This window comes from Carassius carassius, chromosome 21 (genome assembly GCF_963082965.1).
Source record: "Carassius carassius chromosome 21, fCarCar2.1, whole genome shotgun sequence".
Classification (NCBI taxonomy): Eukaryota; Metazoa; Chordata; class Actinopteri; order Cypriniformes; family Cyprinidae; genus Carassius; species Carassius carassius.
The window spans coordinates 18,100,033-18,123,142 of NC_081775.1; the positions used below are offsets into that span (position 1 = coordinate 18,100,033).

Here is a 23,110-nt window from a genome sequence, read left to right on the forward strand (position 1 = left end):
TTTGCAGGTTACCGTGAATACCTTTAAATTGACACTGGTTTTACTCAAATGAAACAGTAAAATGCTTGTGAAGTGACTCAGAAAAGTTCTGGTGATGTTGTTTATGTATTTATGTCCTCATTGAGACGGCAGATTCTGAAATTACTGCAAGCGTCACGCGCTACAGTCTATGTAGTAAACAAACCCGCACGTCTCTGCCATTCATTCCTTCACACAGAGAACATGAACATGCGCAGAACATGCAGGATTCATATTTCAACCAACTTTTGCGGCTTAACATTTACAGATACTGGTCCATATGAAGATTTGATTTGATTAATTTATGCTAACTTCGACAAATTCCGTGACTGTCCATATTAAAATGTAAGTTTAATTTTCATGACTGGATTTTGAGATTCGGTCCGTGTTTTCTGCTCTGCGGAAATCATAGCGCTGTATGCGTCAAGAGCCGGGTTGACCGGGCACTCGGTACCACTGGTACTTAAAGAAACCTGGTAAAGTGACATTTTCATTTTTAGTACCAACTTGGTACTGAAGTACCGGGTCTTTTGACAACACTATTAATATTATTGTCACGCCCCTGGACTGATTATGTTGTGTTTTCCCTCCATGTGTTTTCCGTGTCCCATGTTGATTGTCTCATTCCATGGACTTGTGTTTAGTAATTATTGGCTCTGGGTCTGTTTGTCCTCTGTTGGGTCTACTTCGTCCATACTTGGCAGCCACTCCTCCTCAATGGCTTCTCCCTTCATCGGCTCCACTATGGGCCATTGTTGTGGCTGTGGCCTGGCTTCTTCTGGGCTCCTTCTGCTCCAAGCTCCTCCTGTCTCCTCCCTGGCTCTTCCCTCCATCATCTCCTTCATGGACTCTGTCTGCCGGCCACCTCCCGGGTGTCTGTTCTCCACCGGGACCTCTGCCTTGGTTCCCACCCATCCCCCACCTCTGTTGTTCTAAGGTGCAAGGTCGCACCTACCTAGAGGGGGAGGTAATGTCATGCCCCTGGACTCATTATGTTGTGTTTTCCCTCCATGTGTTCTGTGTACTTTGTTGATTGGCTCATTCCATGCACTTGTGTTTTGTAATTATCCCTAGTCTTTGCGTCTCTCCTCTGTCGGGTGTACTTCGTCCATACTTGTTGAATGTTCTGTGTTACCGTTGTGGATTATCCCTGTGATTCCTGGATTAAAGACTTTTGCTTGTACTCCACGTTTCTCTCTCGTTCCTCCCGCAGCGAAGTGTGAAAAATATAAATGCTAGATGTTTTATTTTTATTTTTTAAAATTGAACTGTATTTAAAGCAAAGTTTTAATATTATTCAAAAAGATATTTACGTATTACAATAAATGCAATTTAGTTTATTCAAACAAATGTTTTTCTAAAATAATCTAATCAGTGTTTATGAAAAGAGGTGAATGTCTTTTTAAAATGCATGTTAATCATTTTAATTAAATACCTTAAATTATGTAAACTTGTAAAAAAAATGTTACTCTCATTTTTTCCACAGATTGATAGCACCGCCCTGTGGCATTTTCAGTTCGAAAACCTCTGCTGTAGCACTTCAATGGCTTTGTAGACGGTGAAAATATTGTCAGGTCAGGTAAAAATCTGAACTACTAAATATTTAATCAGGCAGGTAACTTAAAAACAAATTTTTATTTAACAGCATAACCTGACATGTCAGTATTGATTACTACACATTAAGCTCCAGAGCTTCTCAACGTATGCATTGTTCATTGATTTTAAAGACTGCTGATAGATAAAAAAATAAAACATTTATGAGTGCTGATGCATTAATATCTTCAGGCCTTCAACTGCAGCTGTGTGTTCAGATATGCAGATTGTTCCTTTAGGGGAGAGAAAGGGAGAGTAGAGGGAGAACAGTAGAACTACAAACACATTAATTTTATAGTGCACAAAGCAGCACAGCTACCAGCCTGCAGCATTTGTTACAGGACTGGAAAACCTGTCTGAATAGAAGCAGGAAGGGAAGATGAAAGGGCCTTTAGGTGATTGGGTGAATATTCTTTGATGCTTTTTGGTCTGTCGGTCATAATGAGGTCTACAATGCAAAAGTTGTATGGATATTTGTGTGTTTATTTTTTGTGTTGATTTGTAGCTAATGTTTGAACTTGAAACGTTATGAGAAATGATGTGAGCTCTCTGAAATGGTAAGATTGTTTCAGTCTTGGCCAACCGAATAAGGATCAGAACCATTAGGCTGTGGTTTAAAATACTGAATGAGAAACAGAGAGACAGAAAGAGAGAGAGTTTTGATGTGGACATCTACTGTACTTGGGGAGAAAATGAAACAGAAATGTCTGCGTGTGATGATGTCACCATCTGCAAAAATTCCAGTGGGACTAATTAAATGAATGGAACTGAGACTCCTGCCTCTCTCTCTCTCTCTCTCTCTCTCTCTCTAAATGTTTAAGATGCTGCTGCTGTACTGTGAAACACTAACTGGGTTAAAAAAGCCTTACTGCAAGTATACCTGCCCCTCACACTTCAAATATGGCTATTATACCTTTGAATGGGTGCCATCTTACCTCTCAAATAGCCTACAACTCTCACAATATAAACTTATATCTCTAAAATATTGTATCTCTATCTCTGACTCTCAAAATACAACCTTTAACATTCAAATACTGCCCTTTTATCTCTGAAATACTGTCCTGTACTGCAATACTGTGCTATATCTTTGAAATTCTGCCGCTGTATCTCTGAAATATAGCCTACCTCTGAAATGCAGTACTGCTGCTCTGTTTCTGAAATTATGTCTGAAATACTGTTGTACATTTTCTAAATATTGCCGTATACCTCTGAAATTCTGCTGCTCTTGTGCTCTATTTATGAAATATTGTTCTATACCTTTAAAATGCTACTGCTGTATCTCTGAAATACTGTCATATACCTCTGAAATACTGTTCTGTACAATACTGATGCCCTGTCTGAAAGTTCTGCTCTATTTCTGTTGTTAAATACTGTTGTACATCTGTACAATTCTGCTGCTCTCTGTCTGAAAATACTGTTGTTCTATCTCTGACCTATACTGCTCCTTTCATGGATTTCTTATTTATTTCTTTGTCTATGAATGCTTTATGCAAATATCTAATTTTAAACCCTTTTACTCTCAAATACTGCACTTGCTCCTCTTGCTCCTCTGTCACATCATTTCTCTATTTTCTCTATTACACTACAAACTTTTTAACACTCAAATTCTGCCATTGTAAGAAATACTGCCCCTTCTATTATTAATACAGCCTTACAACTCTAAAATACTGCTCCTTTACTTTGTATTACCAAAATACTTATGATTTAGTGCATTTGTGGTTGCAAATGAACAATTAATTCATTCTTTTGTATACAGGAAAAGGTGTGTGAAGTGTTTTACTGAATCATTTGATCAGAAAGATGTTACAGTCTCATTTCTTGTATGCTTTTTGGCTTGAAAAATAACAGTACATTTGATGCAGCTGCAGGACTTTTTTAGAAGAGAACTGAAAAGTAAATAATTGAAAAAAGAGAGCAAAAACCCAAGACATTGAAATTAAAATGGTATGTTGGCACCAATAGCCTTGTGATTAGTGCATTGACATATTGACTGTGCTCATGGTGAAATGAGTTTGATTCCCGCTTCAAGGTCCTTTGCTGATCCCATCTCCTCCCAGTAATTTCCTGTTGTCTGTCTCCTATCTGCATAAAAGTAGCTTTAAAAAAAGTAAAAAGGGCATATACAACTACAGTAAAATATATATTAATTTCCATCCGTTTGAAACTCTTTGCCCTTTTCTGACATTGAAATAAATTGCAAAAACTAAATAGCTAGCAATTAAAGTCTTGCTAGAGATTAAGCTTGACTGGTATTAGTGCAGAGGCATGTTGATGATGCTAGCCAGTGGTTGTTTGGCAGTGTTTACTGAGAGTTCCTAAAGAACTAATGAACACACAGCAGAAGTTTAGCCATCAAAGAAGAGCAGCCAGAGCAAACACAGATATACACACACTCAACCCAACACACACAATGCTCTTCTTCTGTGTGATCAGCCTGTTGAAATTCCAAAAAGACAAAATTAGAGAGTGTAATGAAGCTCATTGGTTATTATTTTGCTGATTACAGTCTAAATTGACTCTGATTTGCATCTGTATATACAGTAGTACTTAATAAAATGTTAATGTTGATGTATTTTATATTTTTCTATGTTAAAATACTTCTATCTCAGCTTATTGACTGCAAGTAAACCCAAAAAAGGCTTAAGCTTTGATGAATATCTGTTTGTCTAAACAATGAGGAGAGGGGAGTGTTCGGGAAAACGGTTTGGAGGAGGTTTGGTGCCACTGGTGGTGCAGAAATAACACACAGCAGATTTCTGTGTATGATGTGAGAATATAAATGACAGGAGCAGTATCCTTTTGTGTGTTCATGGTCATCCACCTGCACACTGTAAAACTCCCTCCAGGCAGGGGTTTTCCTGCCTAGCCCTCAGCTTTAACAGGAGAGATTTCTAGTGAGCACTGCTGGTTGAAAGATAATTAGTACGCTAAATCTGCATAATTTGACACATCCCAGGGCGACTCATAGACTTCACTGAGCCAGGTAGACTATTTCCAAAACACCGCTTTATGTTGTTTGTGTCTCTTTCTTCTACACACGTCTAACATTTCTATTTTTCCCACACAAAATCTATCTTTTTCAATCTGCTGAGTAACTAAATGTGACTTGAGCTTCATCTGAGTATGTGTGTGTTGTTCTCCATGAATTAAAAAAAAGAGGCAAATTCATTATTAAACTGATACTAATCAGAAAAGCAACTCACAGGCCTCCATTACCAAACTGCAGGGGGGGAGTAACAGGTAACAGGGGAGAGTTCACTAAGAATGAACTGTGCCCAGTAGTAATGTCATTTATTTGTGCATGCTGTTTGTGTTGTGTTAGTACCCAATTCACTAAATGAATTATGCAAATCAGGTAACAGTGCAAACATGCCCCAAAATTAGTGCTGAATGCAATTTGCACAGTGCAATTCCCCATTTTGCAGACAGGTTATGTATACTAGATTGTGGAGGATTGCAGAAACTACTGTGCAGCATTGCTCTAATGCAGTCCAGGCACCTGAATCAGCTCTTTAGAATGCAGATTCTCATCAATGCATTGTTTTTGGATATGTGCACCGTTATAACACTTTATCATTTGATCATCATTGAATGAGGTACTGCTGCCATGATCAGTAGAAAATGTACACAAACTTCTCTTTGTAAGAGAATTCTGCTAACCAACGTGTGTTTTCCACAGAAGTATAAATGATAAAAGTGTGCTCTTATTGGTTGGCTGATACTATTCAATGCTCTCAAATGATGTCTTCTGAACTTCCTCTCAGAAGTGTTATATAGAATTATAGACTAAAGCTTACTGTAATAGCATAAGCACACAGTTGCACACATGCATATTTAGAGTTCATTTGCACCGTTTACCTTTCAGATGTCAGTACATTGTAAATGAATGATCTGCTTTCATTTTCTCTCCAAATGAAATGCTTAAATATGTCTGTCTGAGATAAAAGAAATGGGGAAAAAAGAAGAAAGCTGAGAAGTGCATTTTCCTTTTGCAGAGTCTAAACCAATGGTCTATGTAGTTTTATGATTTGATTTCATTAGACCCGACACAAACATTCCTCAGAAGTGTCAATTATTTTCGGCCAGTGTGTGAATTGTGAGGATGTTTGGAAGGGAACTGAATATGCTAATTAAAGCTTAAACCCCTAATCGACATCATATTCTCAGCAGCTGTCTTATTTTACAATAGACTTTGTTTTCTTTTTTTAATAGAAATGAATACTTTTATTAGCAAGAATGTATTAAATTGGTCAAATGTGAGGATAAACAAAGATATTAACAAATATATTTCAAATAAATGCTGTTCTTTTGAAGTTTCCATTCATTAAAGTATCCTGAAAAAAAAAATGTTTTCCAGAAAGATATTAGCAGTACCGTTACTGTTTTTCAACAATGATAATAATGAGAAATGTTCACTGAGCACAAATTTACCATCTCAGCTTTGCCATCATAGGAGTAAATTCTGTTTTATAAATATACAAATAGAAAACAGTTCTTTAAATTGTAATAATATTTCACAGTATTATTACTTTTTTATTATTTAAAATTTTTTTTTTTTTTTACTGAATTCTGATTAAATCAATGCAGCCAACAAAATCCCTACCTCAAACAAGTAGACAACATTACCAAAATCAGTACCAAAATCCACCACTAGGGTCTCAGGATGTGCCAGAAAACCCCACCCCACCCACGAAAGCTAACTCTCTATGTAAGTAATTGTATAATTCAATGTTTTGGAGCACTCAGCATTGTATCAGAAAACATTTAGGAAGAACATGATGACATTTAGATAGCGCTGGAGGAGAGAATGAGATCCCCTCTAGAAACATGCGGTCTAATAGCCTTTCTGATCAGTGTAATGCTCATGTGCTGATATTCTTTGTGTGTGTGTTTCAGAATGCAGGAGCGGGCAATACAGAGGGTGTGTGTGTGGCTCTTGCTGGTGGTTTTGACCCTTCTGTCTTTCTGGGGTCATCTGTCTGATGCCTCCTCTCACCGCAGTCACATCGGTAAGTCAAGGTCAAGGTTCATTCGGTCAAGCTTGTTGTTATTGTTTTATTTTCATTTTAACCTACAGTGTTGATTATTTTAATGAGCCGTCTCATTAAAAAACAGCTTATGTGAATTGCATGAAGTTAGATTTGGGTCGATATTACCATAAACATTTTCATTCTGTTTTTAAAGATCTGAAGATTGGTTCTTGTGTCTATCTGTTTAAAAAAAATTAACGTTAAAAGCACAAACCAAAGACAGAAAGTAACGTGTTTTTGTAGACAGCTCAGTGGTAGATGGATGCATAGATCAGCTTAAGGCTACGATTACACGACAATGGTGTAGTCAAAAACTGAAAAGTTTTTTTCCTTGGGTTTTTTAAAAGTTTCATGTTTATACACAACAATGTTTTTAAAATGATTTGCATTTACAGATATCTGCAAAGATGACAAAAACCAGTGTTTTACGTATACCAGGCAAGTAGTTAGCACTGTCACCTTCTTAGTAAACAGTACCTGTAGGTAAGTGACGATTATGTGATGTACAGTATATGATGCGTCTGTGCTGTTGGTTGTAATACCGGTGAAGGAAATCCACACTTTGCCGAAGAAGCATTAGCAAACTCTTGAGCAGTAACAACAATACCATGTACTCCACAATTGTTTTGTATGTTTGTTCACACTTGCCTTTAAAATCAACACATCAACATCTAAAATGTACTTTGCACGCGCATGACCTCACTGTTTTCAAATATTCCCATATTGGGTGTTGACATGCAAACGATAACGGTGCCATTTTCAAAAACTTGAACTTTGTTACCCATTTTCAAAAATATGCATTTTCAGTCCACAAAACGCTGTTGTTGTGTAGATGAACAGTCAAAATGCATAAGAAGTTTCCCATTTTTGGCTGAAAATGTTGTCGTGTAAACGGCCCCTAAAATAGTCTAGAGAATATTCTCTATTTATGACGTTTACAGACACTGACGTCTCTGAGGTCATGTAGAGGCCGCTGCAGAATGTTCCAGTAGAAAGTGATAAAGAGTTTATTTGTCATAAGCACTTGTTTCTTTTATATAGTAAATGAAGATGATTGATTCTGATTTATGCAACTGGCAGTTGCATTGCATTAAAGGGGTACATTTATCAGTTTATGGATTACAGAGAATTGACCTCATGGCCTTGGTAAAACTACACTTCTGGTTAGACAAGTAACACTGCAGTTCAGAAGTTTGGGGTTGGTAAGACTTTTTTTTAGTGTTTTGAAAAAAATGTTTTCTGCTCACCAAGGCTGCAAATATTTGATAAAATATATATAAAACAGCAATACTGTGTTTTTTTTTTTTTTTTACAATTTAAAATAAATATTTATTTTTAAAACATAATTTATGGTAAAGCTGAAATTTCAGCAGCAATTACATGTTTCAAAAAAGCTTTATTATCATTTTCCAATGATGCAAATAAAATTCAATTCTGCTGTAAAGCAACCCTAAAAAGACAATAGTAAAATATCAAATGAAATTAGTTTATTGTTGATTCAGTGTAAAGTCCATCAATTTTGGAATGAGTTAAATTTATCTATAATGCAGTTCTCATCCTATAGCATCCATGCAGTCAAGTCAATAATATTGCCAAATATAAAGTGTCCCCAACTAAGCAAGACAGAGGTGTCAGTGGAACCCAAATTTCATTGGTGATAGAAATGGAAATATAAAAGTTTTGACGAATAGAGACATTCAAAAGTATAGCATTTATTTAAAAGGGAAGTCATTGGTAACAGTGTAAAACTCTTTACTGACACTTTGGATCAATTAAAAATGTCCTTGGTGAAAATTTTTCTTTTTTAAAAAAAAGAATTTTTAAATGGTAGTGATTTCTAATGTTTTGACATTTTCTGTAATCTATTTAACTACCTTAAATGGATAGTTCACCCAAAAATGAAAATACCCAGAAAATGTTGTCATAATTTACTCACTCTCATGTCGTTCCAAACCTGTACGCATTTCTTTCTTATGTTTAACATAAAAGAAGATATTTTGAAGAATGCTGATAATTAAACAGTTGATGGTCCCCATTGACTTCCATATTTCTTTCCCTATCATGGAAGTCAATGGGGACCAACAACTGTTTGGTTCTTCAAAACATCTTCTTTTGTGTTCAGCATAAGAAAGAAACTTGTACAGTTTTAAAATGACATGAGTGTGAGTAAATATTGACAAAATTTTGGGATGAACTATTTCTTTAAATCAGTGGTACATCAAATGCAAGTTTTGTTGTTTGTTTATTTAGATACGTTCACCATCTTGCAATATCTACCTGATTTTGTAGACAAGCCGGTGACGCAATTCAGTGTAATTTACTCTCTTTTTTGAGTGTATTTGTCCATTAAATCAAAATGCTATTTTTTTTTTAGAAGTGAAATTTTATGAAGAGGGTGATAAACCTGATCACCTTTTCTGACTTGTGCAGTAATTTTAAGCTAATTATCGAGTACTATTAATATGACTTGTTTTAAAATGAAACACTCGCTTCTTCCCAGTCTGTTTCTTTTCTTTTGTGGTGAGTAGATTTCATTTCTTGACAACATGACTCACTCTTTGTGTGAACTTCTCTCGTCTGCTGCAGCAGAATGGTGGCTCAGACTATTTTCTGAAGAAGGTGGAGGGGAATATCTGAAAATTTCACATAAGGAATGATTTGTGAATTCATTGCCTTTTATTGTGATGTAAAAAACTACATCATATTGCTGGAATTAATTGATGTGGGTCACTAGTCACTAGAATGTCATTAGAAAATAGAATATGTGGCTTTTCTTGACCACAGTCTTCCCTACACATTAGATCTTTATTTTGATTGGATAAGTAGTCCAGGGGTTAAACGGGTGAGCCAATCAGAGGTGGGAAATAGTTTAGACAATCAGTTAATTACACACTACTGCTAACAGGTCAGAGCAAGGTGACTGATCACACACACACACACACACACACACACACACACACACTAAACCACTGGGAGGGAAAAAACGAATAACTCTAAACTCTTCTTCTCTACGAGCAGCAAAAGCTTCAGGGACAATGAGCTAAATGAGAGTGAAGTATTTGTTTCACACACACACACATACACAGGGAATATAGAAAGTTTGCTGCTACTGTAGGTCATTCTTTATGAGGCTCATCCTCTCAATAAAACTAATATCCCTGGAGAGAGAAAGACAGAGAGAGAGAGTAAAGGAGGGAGAAGGGCTGCAGAGATCCATTGAAGGGCATAAAGAAGAGAAAGAGAGACAGAGACAGATGAGTGTGTCATGAGATGAAACGCAGGAAGAGACATGGCTCTTGTGGATGACTGCAGTCCTGAGCTCTCCTGCCCTCTCTTTCTCTGTGTGTGTGTGTGTATACTGTGCCCTTCTGCCCTGTAAAACATGAGTCTCACTCTGTTTGTCTGACATGTCCTAAACCTGCCCTCCCTAATCAAGACACAGAGGCCCTGTCCAAACTAGTTCAGGTATTTTAAAACCGCATATTTTTCTATGCGGTTTAGCCATTCGTCCACACGAAAACACAGCACCAGGTCACTGAAACCCAACATTTTTTATAACTCCTGCCAAGGCGAAGATTTTCTTAAAAAACTGATTGCAGTGTTACCGTGTAGACAGTGAAACCGGAAATTTTGGCTTGTGACGTTGGAGCATGCGCTGTTATCTCCGCCAACTGGAAACGTTTTCAGGATTGGCCAAAATGGCTTTACAGTTGAGATTATATCACCACCTGTTGGCTTGGCATGCTCTTGACAGTGCTTCATAGCATGCTTTTGCGTTTTCATGTAGACAAGAGATTTTTTTTTTTTAAATGGAAGTAAAAACTCTTATAAAAATACAAGCATGCACATGGTTATGGCCTTAGACCAGTGACATCAAAACTATGAAGAGAAATAGTACAATTCAGTGGGGACGGTGTGTTGCAAGGACACAGAGGAAAGAGTTTATAAATGTGGAAGAAGCTTTATGGCCGAACAAAACTGTGGAGGAAAATTCTGAAATATTTGTTTTAGTGAATTAGTTCATTGGGAAAATTCATCAAGATTAAACTGTTCAAAAATAACAAATTAGCACATTTTAGTTGCTGTTTAGCATATTGATCATTTTTGTAATAGCAAATATTGCTTTACAAAATTGATATACATGTTTTAGACTCATTGTATTTAATAGTTGAACATGTAGCTCTGGTCTAAAAAGTTTGTTTTAGTGTATTGGTTCAATGGGAAGATACAAGTAACTTGTTCAAAAAGAATTCACACAGCAATCCATTCACCAAGAAAAAAATAAAAACAAAGATGAAGCCCGTGCATCACTTTCAGGTACATTCAAAATCCTGTGAAACTTTTTTGGCTGTTGACATTAATAACGTGTTTTAATGTCGGTAATAATTTCGCCATCACCAGCGCATCTAAAATTCTCTGTGAGATTCCATGTTCCCTTCTGAAAATTAGCCATGGTTTTACTACAAATACAACCAAAAATCATAGTTCCTGTAGCCACGGTAACGTCTCGGTTACATATGGTAACCCTCGTTCCCTGAAGGAGGGAACGGAGACGCCACGTCGGTGACCGACGAATATGGGATAACGCTTCGATTGACCAATCTACTTCGAGTGTAAACTAAATGAGCCAATGCACATTGGCATGCAGTTATTGCATCCAGCTGCCGCTGATCACTGCGTGAGTATAAGAAGGCAGCAGGTGCAATGCATACCAGTTTTTCACTGAGGAGTCGAGCCGGGGACCTGGCAGCTCAGTGGCGGTACAGCAACCATGGCGACGGGACGTGGCCACGTCGATGACCGACGAATATGGGAACCCTATCAAAGCGCCATGAGTGCTGCCCCTTCCAGTGCCCTGTGCGAGCCGCCTGCGCCCCTATTAGGTGTAGGCCGGGGCTCAGAAAAAGTAGCTCAACTCACCGTTGTCAAAGCACCACCTCACTGGGTGAGATTGGATAACACTGGGAAAACGTACCCGGTCCGCTTGGAACCGGGACACTGCGGAAGCCCCATCCTTCCCGAAGGAGGTCTCGGAGGTAAATACACGTATAGCATCCGTTTAGGAGTATACGGAGAAATGTGAGGTGATTAAAAACCTACTTGGGAAGGCAGAAGTCTGCCGGGGAAACACATGCTCTAAGGCTATACCGTGGACTATACACATACGAGTACCGCTTAAGTCTCAATATGGAACCCACCCTTCCATGGTTCTCATGGATACATCATGAAGGCCTGGCGCCGGACGTTCCGCCGCATCCAGCTGCTTAGGGTGATGGAGGATCTCAACAGGGTCTACAGTATGGACACTCTGGAGCAGTTTAAGCAAGCCGACACCAACCTGGGCCTCTCAGTGCCACTACCCGTTTGAAGTGAGAACACAGGAGGATACCGGCTCTACACGAAGGCTATAGAACCTAGCGAACGTGTAAGGGGTCGCCCAGCCCGCAGCTCTACAAATATCTGTCAGCGAGGCGCCACGAGCCAGCGTCCAGGAGGATGCAACACTTTAGTTGAGTGAGCTCGCAACCTGAACGGGCAGGGCACATCCTGAGCCTGATAAGCCAGGGTTATGGCATCCACAATCCAGTGGGCCATCCTCTGCTTAGAGACGGCACTCCCCTTCTGCTGGCCTCCGTAACAGACAAAGAGCTGGTCTGAGGTCCTGAAGCTTTGTGTCCGGTCTACGTAGCATCTTAATGCTCGGACGGGACAAAGCAAAGCCAGGGCTGGGTCTGCCTCCTCCAGGGGCAGCGCTTGCAGGTTCACCACTTGGTCTTTGAAGGGTGTAGTGGGAAACTTGGGCACGTAGCCAGGCCGGGGCCTCAGGATTACCTGGGAGTCAGCCGGCCCGAACTCTAGGCACAAATCGTCGACCGAAAATGAGTTTTCAATGAAAGAAACTTTAGCTCAACTGAATGCAAAGGCTCGAATGGGCCCTGCTGTAGTGATTTAAGCACTAGAGACAGGTCCCAAGAGGGTATACAGGGGGGCCGGGAAGGATTAACCTCATGGCCCCTCTAAGGAACCTGACGATGAGGTCATGCTTACCCAAAGACTTCCCATTCACGGGGTCATGGTACGCAGCAATAGCGGCAACCTGTACTTTGAGGGTGGAGGGAGACAGCCCTCGCTCCAGCCCTTGCTGCAGAAAGGATAGCACGACCGCAATTGGGCATCTTCGGGGGTCGTCCTGCTCTTGAACGTATTCAAGCAGGCTAGCACCAACCGTGCACGTTCCTCTGTGAGGCGGGCTGTCTGTTTGACCGAATCCAACTCCATACCGAGAAAAGAGATCCTCTGCCACGGCGAGAGTTTGCTCTTTTCCCAGCTGACCTGAAGGCCCAACAGGCTCAGGTGCCGGAGCACCACATCCCTGTGCTCGCACAACTGATCTCGAAACTGTGCTAGTATCAGCCAATCGTCTAAGTAGTTGAAAATGCAAACACCCTGCTCTCTGAGAGGAACGAGAGCTGCCTCCGTGACTTTCGTGAAGACACGGGGAGACAGGGACAGCCCGAAGGGCAGGACCTTGTACTGATATGCCAGTCCTTCGAACGCAAACCGCAGAAAAGGTCTGTGGCGCGGAAGGATGGGCACATGAAAGTACACGTCCTTCAGGTCGATCGCTGCAAACCAATCTTGGGGACGGGCGCACACGAAAATGCGTTTCTGTGTCTACATTTTGAATGGTAGCCGATGGAGGGCCCGATTCAAAACTCGCAGATCCAAGATCAGTCGTAACCCACCGCCTTCTTGGGTACAATGAAGTACGGGCTGTAAAACCCCGTCCTCATATCGGCTTGAGGGACTGGCTCTATCGCGTCCTTCGCCAGTAGGACTGTGATCTCTTCCCGCAAGACAGGGGCATCGGACGCTTTCACTGTAGTGAAGCGGACACCGCAGAGCTTGGGGGGACGCCGGGCAATCTGAATCGCATAACCGAGGCTGATGATCCGTCGTCTTTACAAAGATGCACCCGTGAAGCTCTTTTAGAGAAACTTGCTCTTTAGGAAATGCTCTTTTAGTGCTGAGGCGGACAGGGGAATTGGCCTCTTGCAACACGACAGGGGTAGTGTAGCCTGAAGTGTGCAATCCACTCGACACAGGAACGACCGCCGCTGAAGCGCCGTCTTGCCAACACACGAAGCTTCCGAGAGCGTGCTGAACTCGTAGTTCACAGCAGACACAGTTGAGCAGAGCGATACTAACGCTCGGCTCCGAAGCGAAAAGCTGGTATGCATTGCACCTGCTTCCTTCTTATACTCAAGCAGTGATCAGCGGCAGCTGGGTGCAATAATTGCATGCCAATGTGAATTGGCTCGTTTAGTTTACACTTGAAGTAGATTGGTCTATCGAAGCGATATCCCATATTCGTCGGTCACCGACGTGGCGTCGAGAGTGACCGACTGAAAGGGAACCACAAATTAACCATGCTTTTGTTACTTCAAATAATAGTTTACAGACAAATATTAAGATGTTTTTGTTTTAGTGTGGTTATAAAAAACATACCTAAGCAAAAATTAGATTTTAAAATTACTTAAAATTAATTATATAAAAAACAGTCATGAAATAATGATTGGTTAATTAATAATTATATGGTTTCATTGAATAACACAATAAAAATACATAATGTATATAAAATAAACTATATATGTACATTACATGTTATTACAAAGGCCTGGTAATTGCTGCTTTTTCAGGACAATCAAATGCTTGTTTAATATCGAACAAACATTTAATTCAAATATCCACTTAATCTTTCATTTTTGCCCACCTTTTTGCGATAGAGGACACAGCCTTTAGAATTTCTTAACAAAAAGCATGTGGTCATCACAACCCTTACAAAATTGAACCAATTTAATGGAAAAATTAAAGTTAATATTAATATATTATATATTAATATTTATATATATTAATATATATTTGAGGGAGGGGGCACAACAATACAGTTCTGCTTAGGACACCCATTTGTCCAGCAGTGGCCCTGCCTACACACATGCTTTGTTATATTTCAAAGCTGTTGTATTGATGTACCAGATCTCCCTGGCTATTTAACCAGTATAAGTTTTCATTATTTGAAAACAGGCCATTTCAGTCTGTCTGAAATTTTTTTCTTAAGAACCTATTCACAATCCCATAGCTTCGTTTTGCCTTGAACTCCGTGCATGATTCTCTGATATGTGTTAGCTCTTCCTGTAACTGTTCACAGCCTGTCCAAGGCGCCCATATGGCCTGTGAGAGACACAGAAGGAGAATTAAAAATGGGAAATTTTCAAGCACGCTGCTCTGTTTCATCTGTGGCATAAAACATGTAGGTCACAGCAACATTAAACCCTCCCAGAGCTCCCCAGCCTCATTGAGTTTTATTCAACCATCTTTTTTCACCACATTTGGGCTTTAGTGTCGCTATTTTTGAAATCATGTCACTTCGGAAGCAAAGCTATTGTATTCAATTCATTACATAGCAGGGAAGCACTGACAAATGTTACATTTTCACCAAGATTATTTCAGCAATCTAGTCATATGTCCAGTATTTTACACTACTCAAAAGTTTGGGGTAGGTAAGATTTTTTGATGTTTATATTAATAAACTCTTAAGTTCATCAAGGCTGCTTTCATTTGAAATATATCATTACAATTTAAACAAATTGCTTATTTTAATACATTTTAAATTGTAATTCATTCCTATGATGGCAAAGCTGAATTTTCAGCATCCTTTATCCTACTTCATTCTTCAGTGTCACATGATCCTTTACATATCCACATTTCTTAATATCAATGTTGTAAATCTTTGTCCAGCTTAATATTTTTGTGGAAACTGTGATGCATTATTTTCAGGATTCTTTGATGACCATAAACTTCAAAATTATCATTTCTTTAGAACTTTAGTGTTTTAGTAAATGTGTAGAACAAAACTAGAATGCCCAATTCCTGAATGAATCACTCTTTTGGGTTGTTTTGTTTGATAAACCAGGTATAGAGGGTACTAAATGTTTTAAATCCATTCACAATTGATTTTTAATCTGAATCACTCTCTGAATAGCTCAGAGTGGTTTTTCAGTCTGTAAAACTGTAAGAAGATACTTTAGAAAAGAGAATGAAAAGAGTGACTGGATGAAGTGGAAGATTTATCTATGATCAACTGAAACCACTTAAATAAGCATTAGTATTTATGTTTATGTTTATTTTTAACATATAAAGTAGTAAATATGTAGCAAGTTACCTTAACCATTTAGGGTGCAGTGTATTTTCACAGTTTTGCTGTAAAGAATTTTTATGCAACCCTTGTTTCATTAATTATTAGCATTCAGTTTCCTTTTTCATTTAGAATGCAGTCCCCTTTAAAGATGGCTCTGGGCTCCATTAGTGTTTGATTATTAAAAACATTGTTATTATTGTTTTGTGCTTTTATTTATAATTTTCTAACTATAATTCTAGCATGGTTGTTGCTTTATAATGGAAGGGCCTGTGCCAACTGATAATTTTTAATACTGTCGTCTGTGATTGGTACAACGAGGCTTCCCTGAGTGTGTGTGTGTGTGTGTGTGTGTGTGTGTGTGTGTGTGTGTGTTGAGTGCACTAGAGTACAGTAAGTGATTTAAAATGGGCGTTTATGAGTGTCTTAAGCAGGCTGCTTTGAGCTTGATGAGTGTTTATGTATTCCATCAGAGCATGGTGTTTAATCTCTGAGCAGATGGCAGTGCGCTCACACTCTCCATAAACAAAAACAGCTTCCTATCCATCAGGCATCCTGATCACGGCGGAATCAAACATGTGTTTAGGCAGAATTCTGCATGAGAAAAGGTGCTGACACATTTTTCTTATTGGATAAAGAAAAACGTGCTGATAGGTTTGATTCCCGTGCTCGAGTTGTGGAGGTGTTATTTTGAGAGAGCTGTTGAAAGAGAACTTTTATATAACTATGTGAATCATTATCATACCCTACCTGTGAACCTGCTAATAGATTAATGTTTTTGATGTTAGGTCTTTTACTGCAGAGTATTGGTACTGAAAAGTTGCTTCTATTTAAGAGAATATGGAAAAACAGACTGACTATTTGGAAATATTCTCTCCTCACTGTCTTAAAAGGATAGTTCACCCTGAAATAAAAATTCCACCATCATACTCACCCTCATGTCATTCCAAACCTATATGACTTGTTTTGTTCTGTGAAACACAAAAAGAGTTTTTTTTTAAGCTTGTTTCAATGTTAATGGGGATCCAAGATGATTCAAAGGTCATCTCATCACTAATGCCAAGGCAACATTTCAAACTTTGGTGCAAGCCTAATCTTTTCAATCTCATATAAATATTTTCACATTTATTTCACTTAATTTAAATAATTTAAAACGTGAACATATGAACCATGCATGAACCATGATGTTTGAACCAATGAGGTTTGACTTTTAATGTTCATATTTTATATTTAATGTAGTCTGTGTATGCACATGTTTATAAGTGTTTTGATTTGAAAGTGAACAAAGTCTTAAATAAAAAAATACAATCAAAAAGTATCACAAGTATGCACTTCTGTTCATACAAAGTGAGTATTTTCCTTCAGACATTATATGGAGTAATCACCTGTACATTCTTTTTGGGACTTGAAACTTTTGAACCCCATTGAAATTGACGTCATTTGGACAAAAACAGCTCAAACATTCTCCAAAACATCATCTTTTGTGTTCCATTATTTATGACAGGATTGTCATTTTTGGGTGAACTATCCCTTGAAGTCAAATAATAGCAGCCTATACTTACATTGTACATGCAAGTTTGTGAAGGGCTTTCTGAAGAGCTTTGTTTAACTGACAAGAGCAGTTTAAAATATGACAAAAGGAGAGAGAGAGTGGCGTCTCCTGGGACATTTGCAGTCACATTCTCACAAGGTGGTCTTATCAGGGTTCTGTATAAATGTGCTGACCCCTTCCACAGGACCTGAGGGAGATTGGTCTCACCACAAATATGTATTTCAAGATGCAGACGGAGCCAGCACTCTGGGACAGCATGCTGTCCTCTGACATTTGATGAGACTTTGGATGACAAGACGGAAATGAGGAAGAGATGAGTGCGGAAGGGAAGGAAGAAACACAGAAGCGCCGGATGACAGGAAAGGGGAAAGGTTCCGTTCCTCTCAAATTGAAGCCAATGAATAACATCTTCAGCTTCAACGGGATTGGACAGCCGTCAGAATGTCACTTTTTTTCTCTTTACCCCTCCTTTTGTCTCTCTCAAGGGGTCTGAAGTGTATAGAAGAATATTTGTTTGAGAGTTGGCTGTTTGCACTGGGAGTTTCACTGAGGTGTGTAAATGTGGGTCGGTCTGAGAAGGAAGGAACACTGACCTCTGGATTATTGGAAGAGGCCTGAGCACAGCAAACAGGTCGTGTGATACTTATGTCTGCCCATGTTCTCTTTTCGTTTATTCCCACTGGCCTCTGTCTGACATTTCCAAATATTTCAGAAAGCCACAGCCTATATGCATTCTTTAAACAAGACTTAAACAACAAAAGATAGTTTGAAAATAAAAAATCACAAACCTGTACAGGGTTGCATCTCATATAGTGTAAGAAAACAATACGGCAGAATCAAAATGGTATGTATCAGCATTTTAGGTTAAGGCAATCAAAACAAACACAAACATTTATTGATTAATTAAATGATCTGATCCAGATGGGATTGCATTATTGCAGGTTTGAACTTATTTTTTAATTGCAGTTAAATCTGTTTAATGCACAGGTAGCCCCAAGTCAGTTTAATCACTATTTTATGTTAATGCGCTGCTTTAATTGACGTATACACATCACCTGCACACAGAGATTGGAGATTATGCTATGCACACACAAAATCATCCACAGAAACTTGTTGTCAGCACTGCTGAATCGCTACATTATATTTCTCAGCAAAAAGGAGGTAAAATCACTGTTTTTGAAGTAACTAAACTTACAGCTTCATTGTTTGTAAAAAGTGATGCAGGTAATTACAAACCAACTTTTCATCTCTCTCTCTCTCTCTCTCTCTCTCTCTCTGTCTGTCTCTCAATCGATCAACAATTAATTGCAATAAATGCTATAATTCATTCAAACAAATGTGATCTTACTGAACTACTTCATCTCTGTGTCTGATTGGAAGCAGGCTCGCTCTAACTAGCTGTAACTGAGGAAAATAAACATAATTTTTACCCTTCCGGTCAAATATTGCACCGCAAACATTATTTGTTCCAAACTGGGATGCACATCTGAATGAAATGTATTATCAAAAATGAAAAAAAAAAAAACTGATGTCATTGATGGTTGTTGATTCGATGAAGCCAGATCTGAACCCTAGTGAAAAATACATATACTAAAATGTATTTGAAATACATTTATTTCATGATAAGTATACCACAAATAAATTTAAATATCGATGTACTTAATAAAAGTACTCTGAAATTGAACTGGTGGCATACCAAACTGTATACCTTAAATCTGCTAAATTGGAAAAAACAATATTGTGTTCAATGAACTTTGATTGTGCATAAGTAGTGCTGAAGTCCAATTAATGATATAATTAAGTATATCTGGTTGTGCTAAAGTGGAACTATTGCAAGTATACTTCAGGTACACTATAAATATCTTGCTTTTAAAGGCTAATATTATTCAAAGATCATACAATCATCATCAATAGTGACATTAAAACACATTTTATGCTTAATATTAAGAAATGTGCATTATGCACATGTAGTACTCCTAATAAAGTTTAATTATAATTTTTATATAAAGATTTAGAAACAATACTGAGGCTGGTGTTGTAGCGAAGTAAAAATTGTGGTCCCAATACAACTCTATGAAACTTCTCCTCTTTGCCTCCTCTCTCAGTCCATGAAAATCTTGGTGTGGGATTGAATAATCCCTGGCGTGTCTCACTTTCTCAATAAATCTCACATCTTTAATGTGTCTTTGTTTGATGGATGGTGCTTTTTACCTTATTTTGGTGGTCTGTAATTAATATCAATGCTACCGATACCCTGATAGAGATGGAGAGCGAGAGATAATCATAAGAGGGGGGAAAACAGGCTAGGGCAAAGTGCTGGCTGGGCAGATTTTGCGCTCAGCCGTTATTTTACATGAACCTCTCTATTTCACAGTTATCAGGAAAGGATGATCTCCTGTCTACTGCTACGGGAGGCTTAAATAATCTAACACCCCGCTCTCCCAAAGAGAGAGTATGCTGAAGGACAGCATGTTTTTAACAGATTAGTAGATTAGAGGGCGATAGAGCGGATCTCTCCACCTGCAACGCCGCTCGCAGACCCCTCGCTGCCAGCTGCACAGGAAGGAGACGAGACACAAACCAGATCAGAAGTGAGAATAAATATCCCCAACATGGCAGTGATCTGAAATGTGTAAGAGAAGTATGCTTAAGATGGGTTTATATTTGCTAGTCCTTTAATATTAGAACTTTAAATAAAACACAAATGCTACTAAAATACTAATCCGCTTTTTTGCCCTAATCCGACTATAATATTGCATACTCTTTCTGGGGGGAGAGAGAGTTTATGTGTGTGTGGGATTGGGAGAAACACAGAGCCAAAATAGACTTTTTCCTTTATTTTGTAATTGAATGATGCTTCGTTATATCTTTACAAGAAGTGATGTCATTAACAACACATTTTCACCATCTGTCAGAGTTATATTTGCGACACGTTCTGGGAACAGTATATCTAAACGCTTACTTTTTGTGCAAGAGAGGTCATTATTTCTCCCAGCCATACAGATTTTCAGAAGTGACGCATAATCACACATGACAGAAATCTGCTTAGGGAAAACAGTAAACAACAACAGCTGTTCAGGCCGGTTCGATTCCCTGACAGATCCTTAGTTTAGTCTCATGGATTTGTTTTCTTTTACCACACACTGCTGTCATCGTACCGGTCTAATCTCTTAGCTCTGTTCCTAAACCTGTTGAGCTTCTTTGCTGTCTGCTGCCTACATAGGCAACTGCTTTCTAAGATATCAGCCTCACGGAATTGGATCCTCATTGACTGGTTTATTATATGTATTATATGGTGTTTAGCTGTCTATAGTGCTCCTTGCAGGAAGTGCACAAGAAAATTGACTCACACTTGACTCTTACTGTAGACTACCATGTTGCTAAACGAGCAGTGTTGGTATATTGGTTTGCTTTAATTTATTTTTCCCACAGATTTTTGTTCCGATTTTGTGGGAAAACCAGGAGAAAATCATCTTTTGGAAAATCTTTTGTGTCAGCATCCTTAAAATGCCGTCTAGATAGGCAGCTCACTAAGTGTTGGAACAGAGCTATTATATCTGTGGAGCTCATTAGGGACATTCATAAGAACCATCCTGCTTTAATCGGGTTTATACATGCTCCAATAGACACTGCAACAAAAGAGCAAGGGGCTTGTACTTTAATAGAGAAACAATCTCCTAATGACTGAAGAGAAAGAGAAAGAGAGAGAGTGCATTGGTGCAGGTGTAATTCCATTATCATCTCAGTAGTGCAACTGCTCCAGGTGTCTGCAGTGCTCGAGAGCAGCAGGGTGTTTCCTCTCATCAGAGCTTTATAGTCATCTCGCTAATGAATATAATAACTGCACAAGTGCAGACCATGATTGGATGACAGCCTGAGATCAACCCCTCCCACTGATTATAAGCCTTTTAAAGTGACTCATCCTTTCTTGGTTAATATATATATTTATATATATATACATTATATATATATATATATATATATATATATATATATATATATATATATGCAACTATTGTAGTTGTATTGTATTTAGTATTGTTTATATAGTATTATATTATTTTTACAGCAGGATAGTATTTATAAATGTCCCAGATTTTACTAAAGGGTTGCAAAACTGTGGCTCACTGTCTAAAAAAAAAGATAATAAAAGAGCAAGATCAAACCACTTATGTGGTCCATGTGGAGAGAGCTGTAGCTGTTACAGCAGAGCAGGATATTGTATGTGTAGTGGACGACACTAGAGAGCAGGTTAAAAGGGTTTTTAATGGGATGTCCATATTCCCAATCCATCTAGCCTCTGTTTTAACACACGCCTCCACTCGTGCAGACTCCAATAAAGCACATACAGCTTTTTTCTTTAGTCTTTGTATGATATCTCTTAATATTTACAGATTTCTGACTTTGTGTATTGACTGATCGCTTGATTCTCTCTTGCTTATATGCTGTATTTGTGTGTGTGATGGTAAATGATCTGGTGAACTCTGGTGTGGGGTGGAGCTCAAATTGTCCCTTGAAATAGAGCCTGATTGAAATGGCCATAAAATGACACAGGCTTTAATAGCTATGTCATGAAACTCCCCCTCACAAAGCGGGAGGAAAAATCTGCTTGTAAAAGTGAAATATGTCCCTAGGGATGTTTATAGGGCTGGATTTCTAGAGGAGATCAGATTTCATCAGACTCACCTTTCAGTCCAACTCAACCAATCAAAGCAAATATTAAACGTGAAGATACATCATTATATTATATTATATTATATTATATTATATTATATTATATTATATTATATTATATTATATTATATTATATTATATTATATTATATTATATTATATTATATTATATTATATTATATTATATTATATTATATTATATTATATTATGGCAGAAATATTTAATGTTTTGATTAATGTTGTGTGTAACATAGACCGCTATTTCCTGACATCGCACACACCCTCAACACACTACAATAATACACACAAGACCACAAATACCACATGCTAGATCACATACTCCTTCAAGCCTCTGCATGACATGTTTAAATAATGTATAGGATTGCGTGTTTAAATGACGCAGAATATGCTAGTGCAATATGGGAGATATTTTTAGTTACATTTTGAATGACATAAGTGTGTGCGATCGCTGTGCTTAACATACATATTAATACAGCACAGATGTTAGCAGTAAGTACACTTACATAAGCTACCAGTCCACAATAGTCATGTATGAAATGGAACAGGTGGATACATTTACAGTAGTAAAAATGTATTACAAACTACTTCAAATGCACACAGACAGTCACAGTGAGCAAAGAGATTCTGCTTTATGGATAATCTGAAATTATGTTAAAATGTGTCTAGAGCAATATTGTTGTGATGAACTAACAAATTTTGGTAGATGAGTTATTCCCTGCAAGACTATTGGAGAATTGTGCTTAAGTGTACTATGGTGTTTATTTAACTATGGATACTTTTGGATCTCATTCATCCATCCATCCATTCAAAATATACGCATTTAAGCAAAAGAATAACTATGGACATATGATAGAATTAAGTCATTTTTAAGTTAGTCACAAATTTGGGAAATGATGCATAATAAAAATATTCAGTTCATATGAAATTTACCGTGATTTTTCATTGTTTTGTTCTCACATCACATATTTCACTTCAAGCGTGTTCTTTAGGGACAATGTTGACTCCTTGGTGAGCAAGTACTGTACAT

At 38.1% G+C, this 23,110-nt stretch overlaps 1 protein-coding gene across 1 annotated transcript in view; it reads left to right on the top strand.

Annotated features, from left to right (window-relative positions):
- The window catches only part of LOC132097689 (chemokine-like protein TAFA-2), a 76,341-nt gene that overhangs the window by 39,837 nt on the left and 13,394 nt on the right, over positions 1 to 23,110 (top strand). Inside the window, exon 3 of the mRNA XM_059503563.1 lies at positions 6,508 to 6,620. Within this exon, the coding sequence (XP_059359546.1) occupies positions 6,509 to 6,620 (112 nt within the window). The 5' untranslated portion in view covers position 6,508. The remainder of the gene's footprint in view (positions 1 to 6,507; positions 6,621 to 23,110) is intronic.